The sequence below is a fragment of the Typopeltis vanoorti genome, chromosome 1 (assembly GCF_054136105.1).
Source record: "Typopeltis vanoorti isolate ZY-2024b chromosome 1, IOZ_Tvanoo_1.0, whole genome shotgun sequence".
Classification (NCBI taxonomy): domain Eukaryota; kingdom Metazoa; phylum Arthropoda; class Arachnida; order Uropygi; family Thelyphonidae; genus Typopeltis; species Typopeltis vanoorti.
This window is the reverse complement of record NC_143549.1, coordinates 169,854,098-169,869,834: the sequence shown is the minus strand read 5'-3', so window position 1 is coordinate 169,869,834 and position 15,737 is coordinate 169,854,098. Positions and strand designations below refer to the sequence as shown.

The 15,737-nt window shown below is 34.9% G+C and overlaps 1 protein-coding gene across 1 annotated transcript in view; it reads right to left on the bottom strand.

Annotated features, from left to right (window-relative positions):
- Window positions 1–15,737, bottom strand: part of tst (superkiller complex helicase subunit twister) — a 362,155-nt gene that overhangs the window by 92,704 nt on the left and 253,714 nt on the right. The window contains exons 18-19 of the mRNA XM_090399997.1: window positions 13,097–13,327; window positions 10,048–10,320 (exon numbers count right to left, since the gene is read on the bottom strand). Of these exons, the coding sequence (XP_090256123.1) occupies window positions 10,048–10,320; window positions 13,097–13,327 (504 nt within the window). The remainder of the gene's footprint in view (window positions 1–10,047; window positions 10,321–13,096; window positions 13,328–15,737) is intronic.

The window sequence follows — 15,737 nt, the reverse complement described above, 5'->3', positions numbered from 1 at the left end:
ATATAAAGAAGACAATTCAAAATTCACAGTATTTGATAATTTTCTGCTGAGCTACAGAAAATGATCGAAGAAAATTATTACAATTACCACCAAATTTTCAATACAGATGAAACTGGCCTCTATTGGAAAAAATGCCATCTAGAACTTTCACATCAAAAAAAGAAGCAGCCCGACTATAAAGTATTAAAAAAATCACTTAACTGTTATGCTTGGAGGGAATGCTAATGGAGATTTTAAACTGAAGCCGCTGCTTGTCTATCAAACTCAGAACCTTTAAAAGGATGTAATGAGAACTCTTTACCTGTAATTTGGTGGGCAAATCAGAAGGCTTGGGCTACCCAAAGTCTATTCGAAAATTGGTTTAAGTCTTATTTTGCCTGGCAGTTGAAGCTTATTGCAAGAGAAATAACTTGGCTTTCAAAGCTTTTTTGCTTTTAGATAATGCACTTGGTCATCCAAATTCTCTTAATGATCTGTGTGAGAATGTGAAAGTTTTATTTTTACCACCAAATACAACATCATTGCTACAACCTATTGACATGGGCATCATTGGAACTTTCAAAGCCTATTTTCTTAAAAAGACATTCTCAAAGGCAGTAGAAACAACAACAAGAGAAAATGCGATTAAACTCCAAGAATTTTGGAAATATTTAACATTAAACACGCAATTGAAAACATTCATGACTCATGGGAGCAGATTTTTCTAGCTGCATGAAAGCTGTTTGGAAAAACATTTGGCCAGAGTGTGCTAATGACTTAGGTTGTTTCAAAATCCTGTGAACAACATGATTGAAGAAATCGTTGCAATTGGTGAAGACCTTGGTTTCGATCGTGTTGATTCAGAAGATGTTAAAGAATTATTGGATTCAAATTCAAAAGATTTCAGTGACAATGATCTTCTTGAAATTGAAAAAACAACGTGCATATGAAGACAACAAACAATTGGAATGTGAAGACGAGGTTCCAAAGGAAATAACAGTCAAAGAACTGGATGGAATATTTCATAGTTTAGAATCGCTTCAGCAGCAAGTAATGGATATGGATTCAGATGTTAATCGAAGAATGCTTGTTTGTCGAGATCTAGAGAGTCATTTTGCTTGTTATCATAGAATTTATGCAAATAAGAAAAAACTAAAACTGTTCAAACGACTCTTGATAATTTATTTTGATAAAAAAAATTGCAGTTTGTAGGTACAAGTATTTATTAAACATTTACTTTGCATTCATTTTTTATCTTTCCTAAAAGAGTACCACATAAAACAAACTATTAATACAGTAATCGATCATGGACAAATTGTACTTTTTACCATTGATTATTATATTTGATTAACGCAATTTTGATATGCGAGGCAACATCAAGGGATTAATCAACCACGTTAATTGAGGGATGTCTGTATGTATGTGTGTGTGTGTGTGTGTGTGTGTGTGTGTGTGTGTGTGTGTGTATATATTCCCCCCCCCCCAAATATGAGCTGTGGCATTTGTAAGTGAAATGTATAGGTTTTTGATTTCAGGTATCCCTAAGGTATGCTGAATTTTCATCATGGCACACAACTTATTGGAGAATCAAGGAGAGAGGATGAGATTTTGCATGTAAAGCAGGGGAATGAAGGTCCTAATTTCAGTTATTAGGTCAGAGAAAGATAATCAGAACAACTAATCAATTGGAAAAGATGTGTAGAAATCATGGTGCTCATTCCATAGCACAGCTGTAGTGGCAGAAGAGAATGATCTTATGAATAATCATGCTACCACTAGTCAAGTTTAGGGATATGTGTGTGTGTATAGGGAGGGGGGGTCAAATAAAGTGCCATCTAACTATAGAAATATGGGTTAGTAAAGAATCCGTCATGGCATATTCCACATCTCTCCCAATTCCAAATCGTTTTAAACAATGACCACGAAAAACAGATTACATGTGGAAAAACAAACCTCCCAAAATCTTCAGATTTACTCTGCAGTTATATGTGTTCCTAGTTCCAACATCAATAATGTTCAGCTTTTATCTTTATTCTGCAAAACCTTATCTACTTTTTCTAAAAGAAATTCAAATTTCTTCAAGCAGTGATCATTCTAGTTTTCCTCATCACATGATTTTACTATTTTTGTCTAAACTTTGGTTAAAAATCTCTCAGCCAAATTCTATCAGATTCATTTGCCATCTCTACTGCTCTCCTAATGCCACTATTCATTCTGAACCATTTAATATCCTTTCTTTAGTCTGAATAGTGAAGTCCTCCTCTTGATGATTTTAATGCCAAATGGCTTCCTTTTCTAAATATAATGACCCATCAAGTAAAGTAAAGATGCTGTAAAAATATTCATAATTTTAAGTTATGATTAAATGAGTGCCAATCTACAAAACCAAGACTAAGAACTGCAATATAGAGGAGCAACCATAAAAATACACATAATTGTATATTATGATTATTTTTACAGCGATGAGGCACCTGTTACCACCAGTAATCTTACACAAATTGCTCACATACCTAACAGAATGCCAGATAACCCTAACCACTTCACAAACACTCAGTCTTTTCCTCACCTTGATAAGACCAATATCTAGTGATGATTTTTTTTTCTCTGATGGAACAATACTTGCACAGCTATTCTAAATCCATTTTTGTCTGGAATTATAACAATATAAAGTATAATGATTTTGGTGATTTTTTTTAACTCCCTACACTGGGTTATTGTTCTAATTCAAATGTTTATAATTAATGTACTACATAAGTAATTCTTACTGATATGGAAACATTCTCCCATTCTAATTTAAATTCTCTTCTCTTATCTAAGGCTTTATTTCTCTATGAAGTGTGTGAAAGAGAAGAACTGGACATACTGCAATCTGCTTCTCATAATAATCATCTTCCTTTTCTGCTTATACTAAAGTTCAAAATTAGTGCAAAATAGGTGCAAGTAAATGATTAGTACACATCCAAAACTAATTTTGAAAGGGCTTAAAAGGTCAGCACTTTTAGCATGGTGTCCATATAGCAGTTATGCTTTTTGATTTTTTGTCAAAGCCACTGGCAGTAACTTTTTTCCACTTTCACCTCTTTTCACTTGGGGTTGTTCTATTGCATTATTATCTATAGAAAAGGCCAATCTCCTGCATCATGTCTTCAAATTCTTGCCTTGAATCTTGGTAAATGTCCTCCTGCCACTCTAAACACACAGCATTCAATACCCATTTCATTTTTTGCCAGGAACAGATCAGAACAATCATGTCCAAACTGGATACCAAAATGCCTCATTGTCCTGATAATACTTCTCCAATTGTTCTAAACATCCATGCTCCAGAGTTCGCATATGTTTTTAGCACATTTTATTCTCTCCTATTGTAATGATATTTGTCTCACTCTCTGAATATGGGCAAATTTCCTCTCTGGAAATTTGCTCATATTCAACCTGTTTATAAGAGTAACAAATCTTTACCAAATTACCATTCAGTTTCTCTCACTTTAGTTCTTTCTGAATTAATGGAAAAAACCATAACACTCTACTTTATGTTACCGTGAAAGTCTCTCAACTGATGAATGATCACAAGTATAGACTGTGCCACTGTTAAGAACAGCAGTTCACTGCTGATCATATCATTCACCTTTGGACAAATGTCATAGAAAAGTTTGGAGAATCTCAAGTAGTTGCTTTGATATTTCTAAGGCATCTGATCATGTTTAGAAGAACAAAGGTCTTTAAGTAATTTCCCATTATATGGTCTGTTTTCCAACTTCTGCAACTGGGTTGCCAGCTTTTAATTTGATCATGCATTATGTGAGATGTGGATAGATCTTCATCCTCAAACTTTTCGACTAATACTAATATTTTTCTTTCCATACATTAACTGACTGCAAATTTAATCACAATTTTGCTGACAATAAACTGCACTGCTATCTCATTTGAGAAGATTTTGTGCTACACAAATCAACAAAACTTACATATCAGCAATACTGATACTGTTGATATTCTGTAATCCTAACTTCTGACAAACCATTCTTCAGTTGGGATTCTGATAATCCTGCTAATAAAAACACTGCACTTCTGTTTCATTTAAGATCAGTGAATACAAATCAACACTTTCAGAATATCAACTTTCACAATCCTAACTATTAACAAAACATTCGTCACTTCTTCAAAGCTAGTAAAACTCAACCCTTCATCATTTTTTGCAAAAAATAATCTTTTTTCTTTCAGTCTTACTTTTAAGAACACCCATGTCTCTGGATAAGATTTCTCTTCTTGGAATAACTCTCACTTCCAATCATTCTAAGCATAAACATATTACAAATAACAAATTTATCAAACCACTAAACACTGGACTAGTGTTTGAGGTGGTGGCCCTATGAGCTCCCTAAAAATACTTGACTCAATAGAGAAGACAGAGAAGTAGAGAAGACAGCAACTAGGTTGACTCATCTCTCAGCAGTTCACTCTAATCTCTCTCTCTCTCTTACACACACACACACACACATGTTCGTTTCTGCTGTCTGCATAGTCCTACAAATACTTCCATGGTCATCAGATTTAGCACTTACAATTCCCATCACTCTGCTCTAAATATGTTAAAACACATGCACCAGCTATTCAACACTGCTTCACATTTCAACTCCAAATCCACAGAGCAAATTTTCTTTGTCATTCATTCATTCATTCCGTCTATTATTGTCTTCTAGAAGTTTTCCTTCTTATGTAATTCCTACAGAATATAATATTCAGTTTCTCAACTTAATAAGTTTCTTCTTTCACCTCAACTTTCTATCTATCCTAATATTAAAGGGGGGAAAAACAACTAATTCCTATATCACAATTACTTCACGCTTAGTCCAAAAACTTTTAGAATTGAATATCACTCCATCAGATATTCTAAATGATGTTTCCTTATTTACCATTATAACTAACATTTTTTTTGTAAGAAGTAAGACAGTGAAGAGTTGAACAGTGAAAAGGAAGAAAATGCAAGTGTGAATGCAGTGAGGTTGTAAGTGGTGGGAGACGGCACACATAGTAGCAAGAATAAAAAAAATGGGTAAATGAGGAAAATGATCAGATGGTGATGAGAGATAGAGATAGCATGTCAAGTCCTATGTACAGTCCTTCTATTTCACGAAATGTGACAGAATGGGTGGAGTGCTTAAAAGTATGGCAGAGAAAAAAGAGTCTCTAGAAAAAGTTTTCTCGAGACTATAGTAAAAAATAAAACATATATAATTAATAAAAAACGGGGGGGAAGGGAGAAAAACCTTGACCCATTCATGGTACTAATCTACTAAAGGTTTACTAAATCTTTTGTGAGTGGAGATCATATAAAAAAAAAATCACAAGAGTTGAAGAACTGAACAATTCATATAATCAATTCATCCTTAATGCTTATTCTAAAAAAATGGTAAGATACAGAGACTACCTTATTTAATACTTTGGTGGAATGTAATTTAACTATACTCATTTAACTTCATTAATTAACTGAGATTTAAATATTAGAACTACTTATAAGGAAGTCAAAAATGATGCAATATGCTGAGATCTTCTAAAAGATAGCAACCCTTTCAGAAATATCTCAGTATCTACAAAATGTACTGTTGCTGCAAATATTGTTATACTGGTCTGAGTGGAAGAAATTGTGTAATTATCAAAAAATCATAGTGATACTCATAAAAGAAATGAGGATTAAGGTTTAGCTGCATGTCTTATCTGCAAAGCATACCATGGAGCAGAACACAGCTACTCTGACAAACATGAAAGAATATTTCTTGTCATGTCATTTTATGTCATTTTAAAGAATTTGCATACACACATAGCCTATAACAGGAATATGATCTTGGTTGTGCAGGATGTATAGAAGTTGCTTATCAGATCTTTCAACACTCTTCTTCCTATGGATCTACAGCCCAAACTGAGCCTTGACCTCTAGATTTGTTTACTCCAAACCTATCATCCAAAACCTTATTTCTCGAGTTTTTGGACAATGTAATATGATGTTCTAGCTGACCTGGTTGGCCGAGTGGTTAGCGTATCCGCTCTCCAGCCAAAAGGCTGCAAGTTCGAATCCTGTCATGGTCATGGATGTTTGACTATGAAAATACTAGTGGTGGCGATCGGCAGTAGATGGCGTTAGTGTAGATGAAGGTGGTAGTGGTTGGTGGATACGGAGAGTTGTAGAGTAGGTACCCTCCCTCGATGAGTCTTTGGACTCCCTGGAGGTGTGTAATAATCTTTACTAATGACATCTATCCAGCTTTTTCTTGGTTTTACTTTTTGTCTTTTACCAAGAATTTTACTATTTATTGTCTTCTTAAGAATGCTGTCATTTTCCACATGAAAAAAAAAAAAAAAAAAAAAAAAAAAAAAAAAAAAAAAAAAAAAACATACCCAGTCCACTGCAACTTTTTGAACTTATAGTTAATATAACTCACGGGTGTATGTGAGCCTTGGCCTCTAGATTTGTTTACTCCAACTCTGTCATCCAAAACCATTATCATTTACTGAGCCAAATATTTTCTTTGGTCATTTAAATTGTTAATTTTTTTTTCTTTTCTATTTAATGTTCCCAATTTTCACACCTGTAACAGTTAAATAATTAAACCTGGTGTTATTAATCGCTACTTTAGCTTTTGCTGATTAATTTTTAACCCTATTTCTTGTGCTATTTTTTAAAATTCCAAATATGCTTGTTCTGATGTTTGCTTCTCAACATGATGCTAATGTTATCTGCATATGATACAATCTGCACTGATTTGTTTATTAGTGTCTTTAGTATCTACTGGAAACAATCAGATAATGTATCCCAAAGCTAAATTTAAAAAAAGTGTTGGAGCAAGTCTATCTCCTTGTTTTAATCTTAAGTTCAGTCAAAGAATTTCTACATGCTACCTGAATTATTACTCTATGGACCTGTTCCAAAATCTCTTTATTTCTTCTAAAACTAGGAAATAAAATCTGCACACCACTGTAATCTGTATTATTGTTAAGAGAGACCTCCAGGGATGCGAAATGTAGAAAGTTATTTCTCTTTGTTTTACAAAGTAAATTATACTTACCAAGATATTATATGCTTGTTTAATCCAGTGTAAGCAAAGAAAGTTTGCATGTTAAGTATCTTTACAACTAGGCTACTTGTATACAGAGCCTGTTGACCTTACATCAACTGCTTTAGTATCCCATAATACAAATCATGCTTCCTTTCATGTGCAACTATTGCAATGCATTATGGGACGGGTCAATGTCCAAACTAGTTTCAATCTCAATTGGGGTTTCATCAGCAGGAACCCCACCCATAAGGATAAGGTTAAATTAATGGAAAGTAATATATTATCCATGTACAAGCAAAAAAAATGCATATCACCTTATTATTATAACACTGGATAAGCTATAGTTAATATGGATAAGTTTTTTTACTTGGTTACAAAGTAAATTACTTGCTAAAAATTATATTCTTGTTTAATCTCTTACTCAAGCATAAGCAAGTTATGGTTGTGATGTATCTTATAACTAGCTATTTGTGTATATATACACACACACACACACACACACACACAGACAAACAAATCAGTGCACCTGGAAGAAAACATGGTACAATGGCGAAACTAAGCAAATAGCTATAGTGTGCGGGATGGTATGCAAATGATCAAAGTTTGGTGTGACTGTGCATACCCACACACCCTGCGGTGGCACTGCAAGCACGAACCAGCAGCCTTATAAAGCTGGAATGTAGTCGATAGCCGATTAAAGTGAAAAGCACCAGCCGACGCAAGCTAGAGTACAGAGTGACAATAATGCCGGGTAGACACCAGAGTGTCTACCCGGCATTATTGTCACTTATCAATTTAAGCAACTTACGGCCTTTGACAGAGGCATGATCATCGGCCTGAAAACCGGAGGGTGGTTGGTGCGCCGTGTAGGCATGCACATGAACTGTTCTGACCATACCGTCCGACAGTGCTGGGAGCTGTAGACGTGTTCTGGCACTGCCACATGGCAGAGTGGCACCGGTTGGATCAGGAGGACCAACGCTAGAGAGGATCGACAGATCGTGCGGCAAGCACGGAGGGATCCCACGGTGACCCGGTCCACTATACAGATGTAGGGGCTCCTGTGTGCCCACGAACCATTTCCCGATGCCTTGCAGAGGTGAATCTACGATCCCAGCACCCCTTACATGTGCTCTCATTAACACCGCAACATCGCCGACTTGTTTGCAGTGGTGCCAGGTGAGAGCGACGTGGAATGCCACAGACTGGCGACGTGTGGTCTTCAGCGATGAGTGCCACTTCGTCTTGGGGACAGATGATCATCGTGTCCGGGTCATCATACCTCCCGCACTGCAGGCATTATGGTCTGGGGAGCCATAGCCAACGATAGCCGATCACCTCTCGTAGTGGTACGTGGTGTATGACGGGGCAGCGGTATGTGGACGACATCCTACGGCCCCACGTTCTCCCATTCCTGGCCGGGATACTAGGAGTGCTATACCAGCAGGATAATGCCCGTCCACACACGGCTCGGGTTGCCCAGGCCTGTCTAAGTCGTGTACAGACACTTCCATAGCCTGCCCACTCCCCGGACTTGTCCCCTATAGAGCATGTTTGGGAGCAGCTGAAATGCCAGCTCCCACCGTGCCACAATATCCGGGATTTGGAGCACAGCGTCCAACATGTGGGCCAGTCTGCCACAGGACAACATCAGGCATCTGGTAGCCACCATGCCGGACTGTATTGCAGCATGTAACGCCGCACGAGGTGGTGCAATGCACTATTGATGATGACCGGATTGCATACCACAGATCCTTTTGTAATTGTTCTTCAGCTCTGTTTTTTCCATCATATGCATCACTCACCTGTCTCATTACACCAATAAAATTTCAGTTGAATCCTATGCTTCCTTCTTGGTGCGCTAATTTCTTTGTCCGTGTGAGTATATATATATAAATACACACACACACACACACACACACACATATATATACACACACAGACACATATAGAGGCTGTTGACTTCACATGCTGCAACAGTCCATACAATTTGATCAAGACATCACAGATATTGCAGAACTATAACTTCCTTATTTCTATGTCAATATATCCTTTATCACCGCTATAATCTGCTGTTTTTTTCCGTTATTTCTTGTAACACGGTTTCTAAACTAAATGTCATTTTTACATCCCTCCTCCCCTCAGGTTTCTTGTCTCCTCCACCTCCTCTTGTATATCCTTATCAATGAATACATAGTAAACCTTCCTTTACTTTCAAATTTCAATTTGAATGTTTAGCTCTTTTTTTTTTCTTTTTTTTTTTTTTTGCAGATATTCTGTTTAATCCTCTTGGATAAGGATAATAACATTGGCACTGCTCTTCATAGCATTCTTCATCTTTGAATATTCAGCAAATAGCTATGTATTTCCAATGAATACATCCCAAATATCAGTAAAAATAAGTTATATGATAACGAACAAAAGATTTCTTCTTTTAATCTTTTACAATTAATTTGACAATATATCTTTATACAATATAAATGTATATTGCTAATATATATTTTGAATATTTTTTAATTTTTAAAAATTATAAAAAATATCAACAAAGAAAGTTTTAAATAATAATAGAAATATCAAAGAATTTCTGACTGCACTATAAATGAACATAAGGCTGCTCAGAATTTTGTAAAATATTTTGATTGATAGAACATATAAAATTATTGGAGATTATTACTCAACTATTGGTTACTCAACTACCCTTTAAAAAGTGTATCATGCATTGCTGTTAATATAAAAAATACTTTGTTAAAAAATAAAGATTTTTTCTGTTCGCTTTATCTTTTTAAAAATATATCTTCTAAAAGTCATTATTAATGATAAAATTGAAAAATAAAATAAAATGAACTTTAATAACTAAAACACTTTTTTGAATGTTAATCAAGTGGGTTTTTAATTTAAATTAAAAACCCACTTGACTAACATTCAAAAAAAGCGTTTTAGTTATTATACAAGTAGTCAAGGAAGAAAATCACTAAAATAAACTTTATTTCATAAATTTTATAAATACTAATAAACCTACCATAATTTCCTTCCTCAACTCATCATGATATTCTAGCAACTTGCAATATTCCTTTATGTCACTTTCACACATGTTACATTTCAAACTAGGAATATGTGCCAAAGCAGACATCACCAATTTTAATTTAGCTTCATAATGTCCACTCTGTTTTTGATTTGAAGTCTCAGCAAATGACCATTTCATCATATCCTCTACACGTCTTTTCTGTATCAGAATGTTTAAGATCATCCCATACGTAAGTCTGAATTGAGATTCCAATTTTGTTGGTTTACCCTTTAAAAAGAATGTCATGAATTACTATTAATATAACAAAATACTCTGTTAAAAAAAATAAGATTTTTTTGCTTTGTTTGCTCTATCTTTTTTTTAAAAACTTGCCACTAAGTTTTTTAAATGACACAATAGAAACATACATTGTATGTTTAAAAAAAAAATACAACAAAAACACAATATGTTTTAAAAAAACAAAACTAGCTTATGGTTACTTTTTATGCTTTTTACATAAAAATTGGCCAGAAGATATTCTTAGACATGATTAAAGCAAAACTTTGATATTTATCACTGCAAATTCTGAAGAGAGATTTTTTTTTTTATTGAAAATGAAAAGTAACATACAAGTAGTAGTAGGGTAAAATACAGATTTGCTTTACTGACAAAAAAAAAAAAAAGGAAATTTTTAGTTTCATCTCATTTGATCATCCCTTAACAAGTTCAATGGACTATCATATTCAAGGAATATAGCTATGACTGGGGTAAAATAATTTCATAGAAACTTATTACTGCTCTGACAGGATGATTAATCCAATCTGAAAATTCTAGTCTGTAAATATACATATTTTGGTTAGTTGGTTTTGGGGTGCAAAAAAATCAAAGTTTCTAGAAGAAAAAAACGTTTTTGTATGAGGCCAGCAAAATCTCACTTGCATCCACCTCTCCACAACCATGTGTACCATCCAGATTCCAGAAGAACTTTCCATATGAGACTGCAGCATCAAAGCTGACACAAAAATCCATGGAGCACATGGCACAGCATCCAACTAATGCCAACCAAGTTGCATAGATTTAAATTCGTTGACTCAGATCTCTGCACTTAGAGCAAAATATCTATATTAGAATACATATACCTCAACTGTCCTATAAATACAGCTATGATCAGATATTTTCGGAATACTGCCTCTACTACCTGCAAATCAATAATGACTATGAAATCGCATGCATTTCTAAGTTGGATGGATTGCTTTTTAATCATGCTACCACTTTTAATGGACATATTCAGTGACATAATCACAACTCAGACTAAAGCTGGTCCAATAACTATGACAAATTTTAATTTGTACATTGTGAAAGGAAACGACAAAACTAAGTTTTACTATTTGAACAAACCTCATATAATATTGTACAGGCTGAAGATCTCAAAGTTCATTATAAAACCACTTCTTGGCTACAATATTCTCAAATCACTGAAAATTCTCTCTGTCTCAAAGTTATTATTATTATTATTTAGGCCTCCAAGGAGTCAAAAGACTCATAGTGGAAGATCCTTCCTAGGAAACACAAAGTCTATCATACCACTCCTTAAACTCATTGACCGTTCTCGCTCTCACCATTCTATCAGGCAATGCATTCCACAATTCAACCACCCTCTTGCTCACAGTTTCCTTTTGTAACTTCCAGGGATGGTCCCTTGTCATCACTCCTTTCTACTGTTCAACCAAGTAAAAGAACTCTCCAGTGTCAACCTTGTAACCACCTCTAACAGTTTAAAAGCCTCAATCATATAACCTCTCCTCCTTCTATCGACCAAACTCTACAGTCCACATTCTCTCAGTTGATCCTCGTAACTGACATTGAACAGTCCTGAAACCATCTTTGTTATCTGTCTCTGTACCCTTTGAATAGATTTATCCACTTCAAATCCTGGGGACCAAATCTAAGAACAATAGTCTAAGAATGGTCTGATCAGGGTCTTATACAACGGAATGATAACTCTTTTATCTCTGCAGTTCAGTGTCCTCATTATTGCAGCAATATGTCCCCTGAAATTCAGGTTTCTATCAATCATCTACCCCAGATCTCTTGTCTCCAGTACTTTCTCCAGTATAGCTCCTCCAATAGAGTATGCAGCATCCCATCGATGTGTCCCAAACCTCAAGACCTTACATTTTGCTGCATTAAACCGACACCCCCATTCATTTGCCCATCTGTCTAGATTATTCAAATCCTCTTGCAGGACTGCCATATCTGCACTATTACTAATAACCCTTCTCAGCTTCACAACATCCGCAAACAACTGAATATCCCCCTGCAATCCACTAACAATGTCATTGATATAAAGGCTAAACAATATAGGTCCCAGTACTGAGCCCTGTGGGACCACACTTGTAACCCTCTGCCTCCTTGAAATTGCCCCACCATACACAACTCTCTGATACCTATCAAACAGCCAATCCTGAATCCAGTTGACCAACCTGAAATCCAAACTATGGTGCTGCAACTTAAATATCAGCTTATCATGTGGCACTCTGTCAAATGCCTTTGCTAAATCCAAGAAAATGGCAGTATATGCCTTTCCCTCATCTATTGCTATTGTAACTTTATTATAAAAGGCTAGCATATTACTAAAACAAGAGTGCCCCTTCACAAATCCATGTTGTCTCTCACAGATAACATTACCCTCATCTGCCCAATGCTGTATACAGTCCCTAACTAATTTCTCCAAGATCTTAACAACTACTGATGACACACAAACTGGCCTATAATTAGACACTTCTAGTCTGCTACTGCCCTTATGCAATGGCACTATCTTACCTGAAGTAGATAACACAAAAGTGATAAAATTTAAATAACAGGCACCTAGTGTAAACATGAGGCAAATGAATTAAGGTATTCAGAAGACAAATGTGTAGCTTCTTAGGGTTAAAGTTTATAAAATTATTCTAAACTAACTATGATTATTACAGATTATACAACATGAACCTTAAAAATCATTAAACATATATATGGAATTATATTTTTTATGCACTACATTTAGAATGAAATAGGATTTTACGAGCATCATTAGAGATAAGCTTGAAGCCTCTGGAACATCTCCTTTACACAAAATTATCACTGTTCCTGTTTCATCAAGCCCACGTCGGCCAGCACGCCCTGCCATCTGAATATACTCTGAAGGCCGAAGATCTCTAAATTGCTGTCCATCATGTTTACGGATGCTATCAAATATTACAGTTCTGGCAGGCATATTAACTCCCATTGCAAAAGTCTCAGTTGCAAACAGTATCTTAAAAAAAAAAAAAAAAGTTATTAGCAATAGTATATGCCATATAGTTAAATGTAACATAAGAGAAAAATGTAAAATTATTTTTACATGTAAAAATGAAATGAAATAAAAATGAAAAATGTAAAAAGCAAAATAGAGACTTCCTATCAAAATGTCAACTCTATATATCACTGTTAAAGGCTACAGAAAAAGAAGGGACTTCTTTTTCTGTAGCTTTCTTTTTTATAGGGAGAGACAGAACCACTATATATATATATATATATATATATATATATATATATATACAGTGGTTCTGTCCCCCCCCCCATAAAAAGAAAGTGAGAGAGGGAGAGAGAGAATATACCTGACAAACCTCTCCACTCACCCCTTACTCTGGAGTTTTTCTTAACCAGTTATTCTTCTTCCTCCACCTGCATGCACATTGCTGAGATAACTCTTATTGAAAATTCAGATCAAAATCTCATCTAAGTTTCATCTTCAATAGAAATGAAACTTGGGTGAAATTTTGATTTCGAAATGCCTTCCTTCAGCCAGTGACTTCATGCTATCTAGCACCACAACATTCCGGAGTGAGATCTCCAAGACTTTCATTTCCTTCCATAGTCAGAATACTCTATTCTCCATATTCAAACAGGTGATTTTTTTCCCCCAGAAATAATCCATGTTAAAATTATAGCCTTCATTAACCACTGTGTTCAAAAATCCCACCCGATATTCAAGGTCATGAGTTTTCCAAGAGGTGTGCAGGGCAATAAAAACTTATTGCAAGTAGCTCAAAACAAAAACTTCAGCTTCATTCACAGAATACACTGAAGCCCACAAACACATGCAAAAAAAAGGCATGACTCTGTTGATGCAGGAAGCAAGTAAGCCCACCTCCTGCATCAGAATCATGTCTTCCAGTCCCTTGCAAAAACTGTTGGGTGAAATTTTTGTCCATTAGCATTCCCACTTTGCTCTCATCCAGTTCACAGTGGTGTGCATTGCACTATTCCCAGTGAAGTAGGAGGTGTACAATATTCTGTACAACTCCTACAATATTCTGTACATGAAGAACACATCAGCAGCATCTAATCTATCAATATAACAGTCCAATAGTCAGAATGTCTTAATACAGAATATTTTTAAGAGATCAAATGAATTAAACAAGGCCAACCATGAACTACATCACGGCAGTATTTTCTAGAGATGAATAACTACAGAAGTGTTCTCTAACTTCATTTCCAAATGAATCAACAATGTAATAATAATTTATTGCCTATTACTCTTTATTTCTACCTTAATTCAGACTAATGATATCCCCATCTCAATTAACCCAAAACAAAATTAAAAAACTAAACTTTGCTAAAAAAATACTGGCTATAACTTTATTCTTTACCTTACTCCATTTTATCATTATTTTCTGTTGTGCAACTCATTCCAAATGCTAACATGTTGAGACTGATGTCGTGAAAATGATTCTCTTTCAAACCTGTTCACATATGCAAAAAACTAACCTTCTTCTACCAAGTATAGATTCTACTTTAGTTACTGACAGATATAGAAATACAAAAACAGTAAATTCATTGCTAAATTTTACAAGATATCAAGTATTTCAACACATACATCATCAAATTCCTGCCATGTACCTTCAAGGGGTGTACAGGATATGATAGTACTACATGAAAAATTTACATTATTACTAACTTCCTATACAAAATGATGGTACAACATGACAAAATTTCAACACATACATTACATACCAAAACTACAGATTCTGAATTCCAAAATGTTTGTAAAAGTTTTCAAGTACAAAACCTTACTTAGAGGAGCCAATGTTTTATTCCATTATGCAGCATGGATTTTATATCCTAATTCTCAACATAAGTTTTCCATAAAACTGAAGTACACATTCAGCCTGGTTTTAATTACTGAGAAGAACTATGGTCGAATATATAACAACACTGCTATAACTACCAAAATGTGCTGAGCAAAGCTAAATAGCTACAACGATATTCTACAGGAAATTCACTATAGTAAACTAGTAATTATAAATATATACTATCCTCATCTCAAAAAGTTTTCTTAGTGAAAAATGATCATAAGAGGAAACTCAATTTTTTAAAAGTTATTCACAAAGAGATATTATTTTATATGCACAAAAGAGAGGATGACTAATGAAATGTTATAAGATATTCTATGTGAGATTTGCAAATAAACAAAAAAGGAGGCAATGATATTTTATTATTATTATCCCAAGACCCCATGAAGTCACAGACTCATGGAGGTCCCTTTTGTCATACACAAGCTCATCATTCCACACCTTAAACACATTCAAATTCTCTGCAGGTACAACACTCTCAGGCAATGCATTCCAATCGTTCACAACTCTCCATGCAAAAAACCTGCTCATGCCCTCTTTATATAGCTT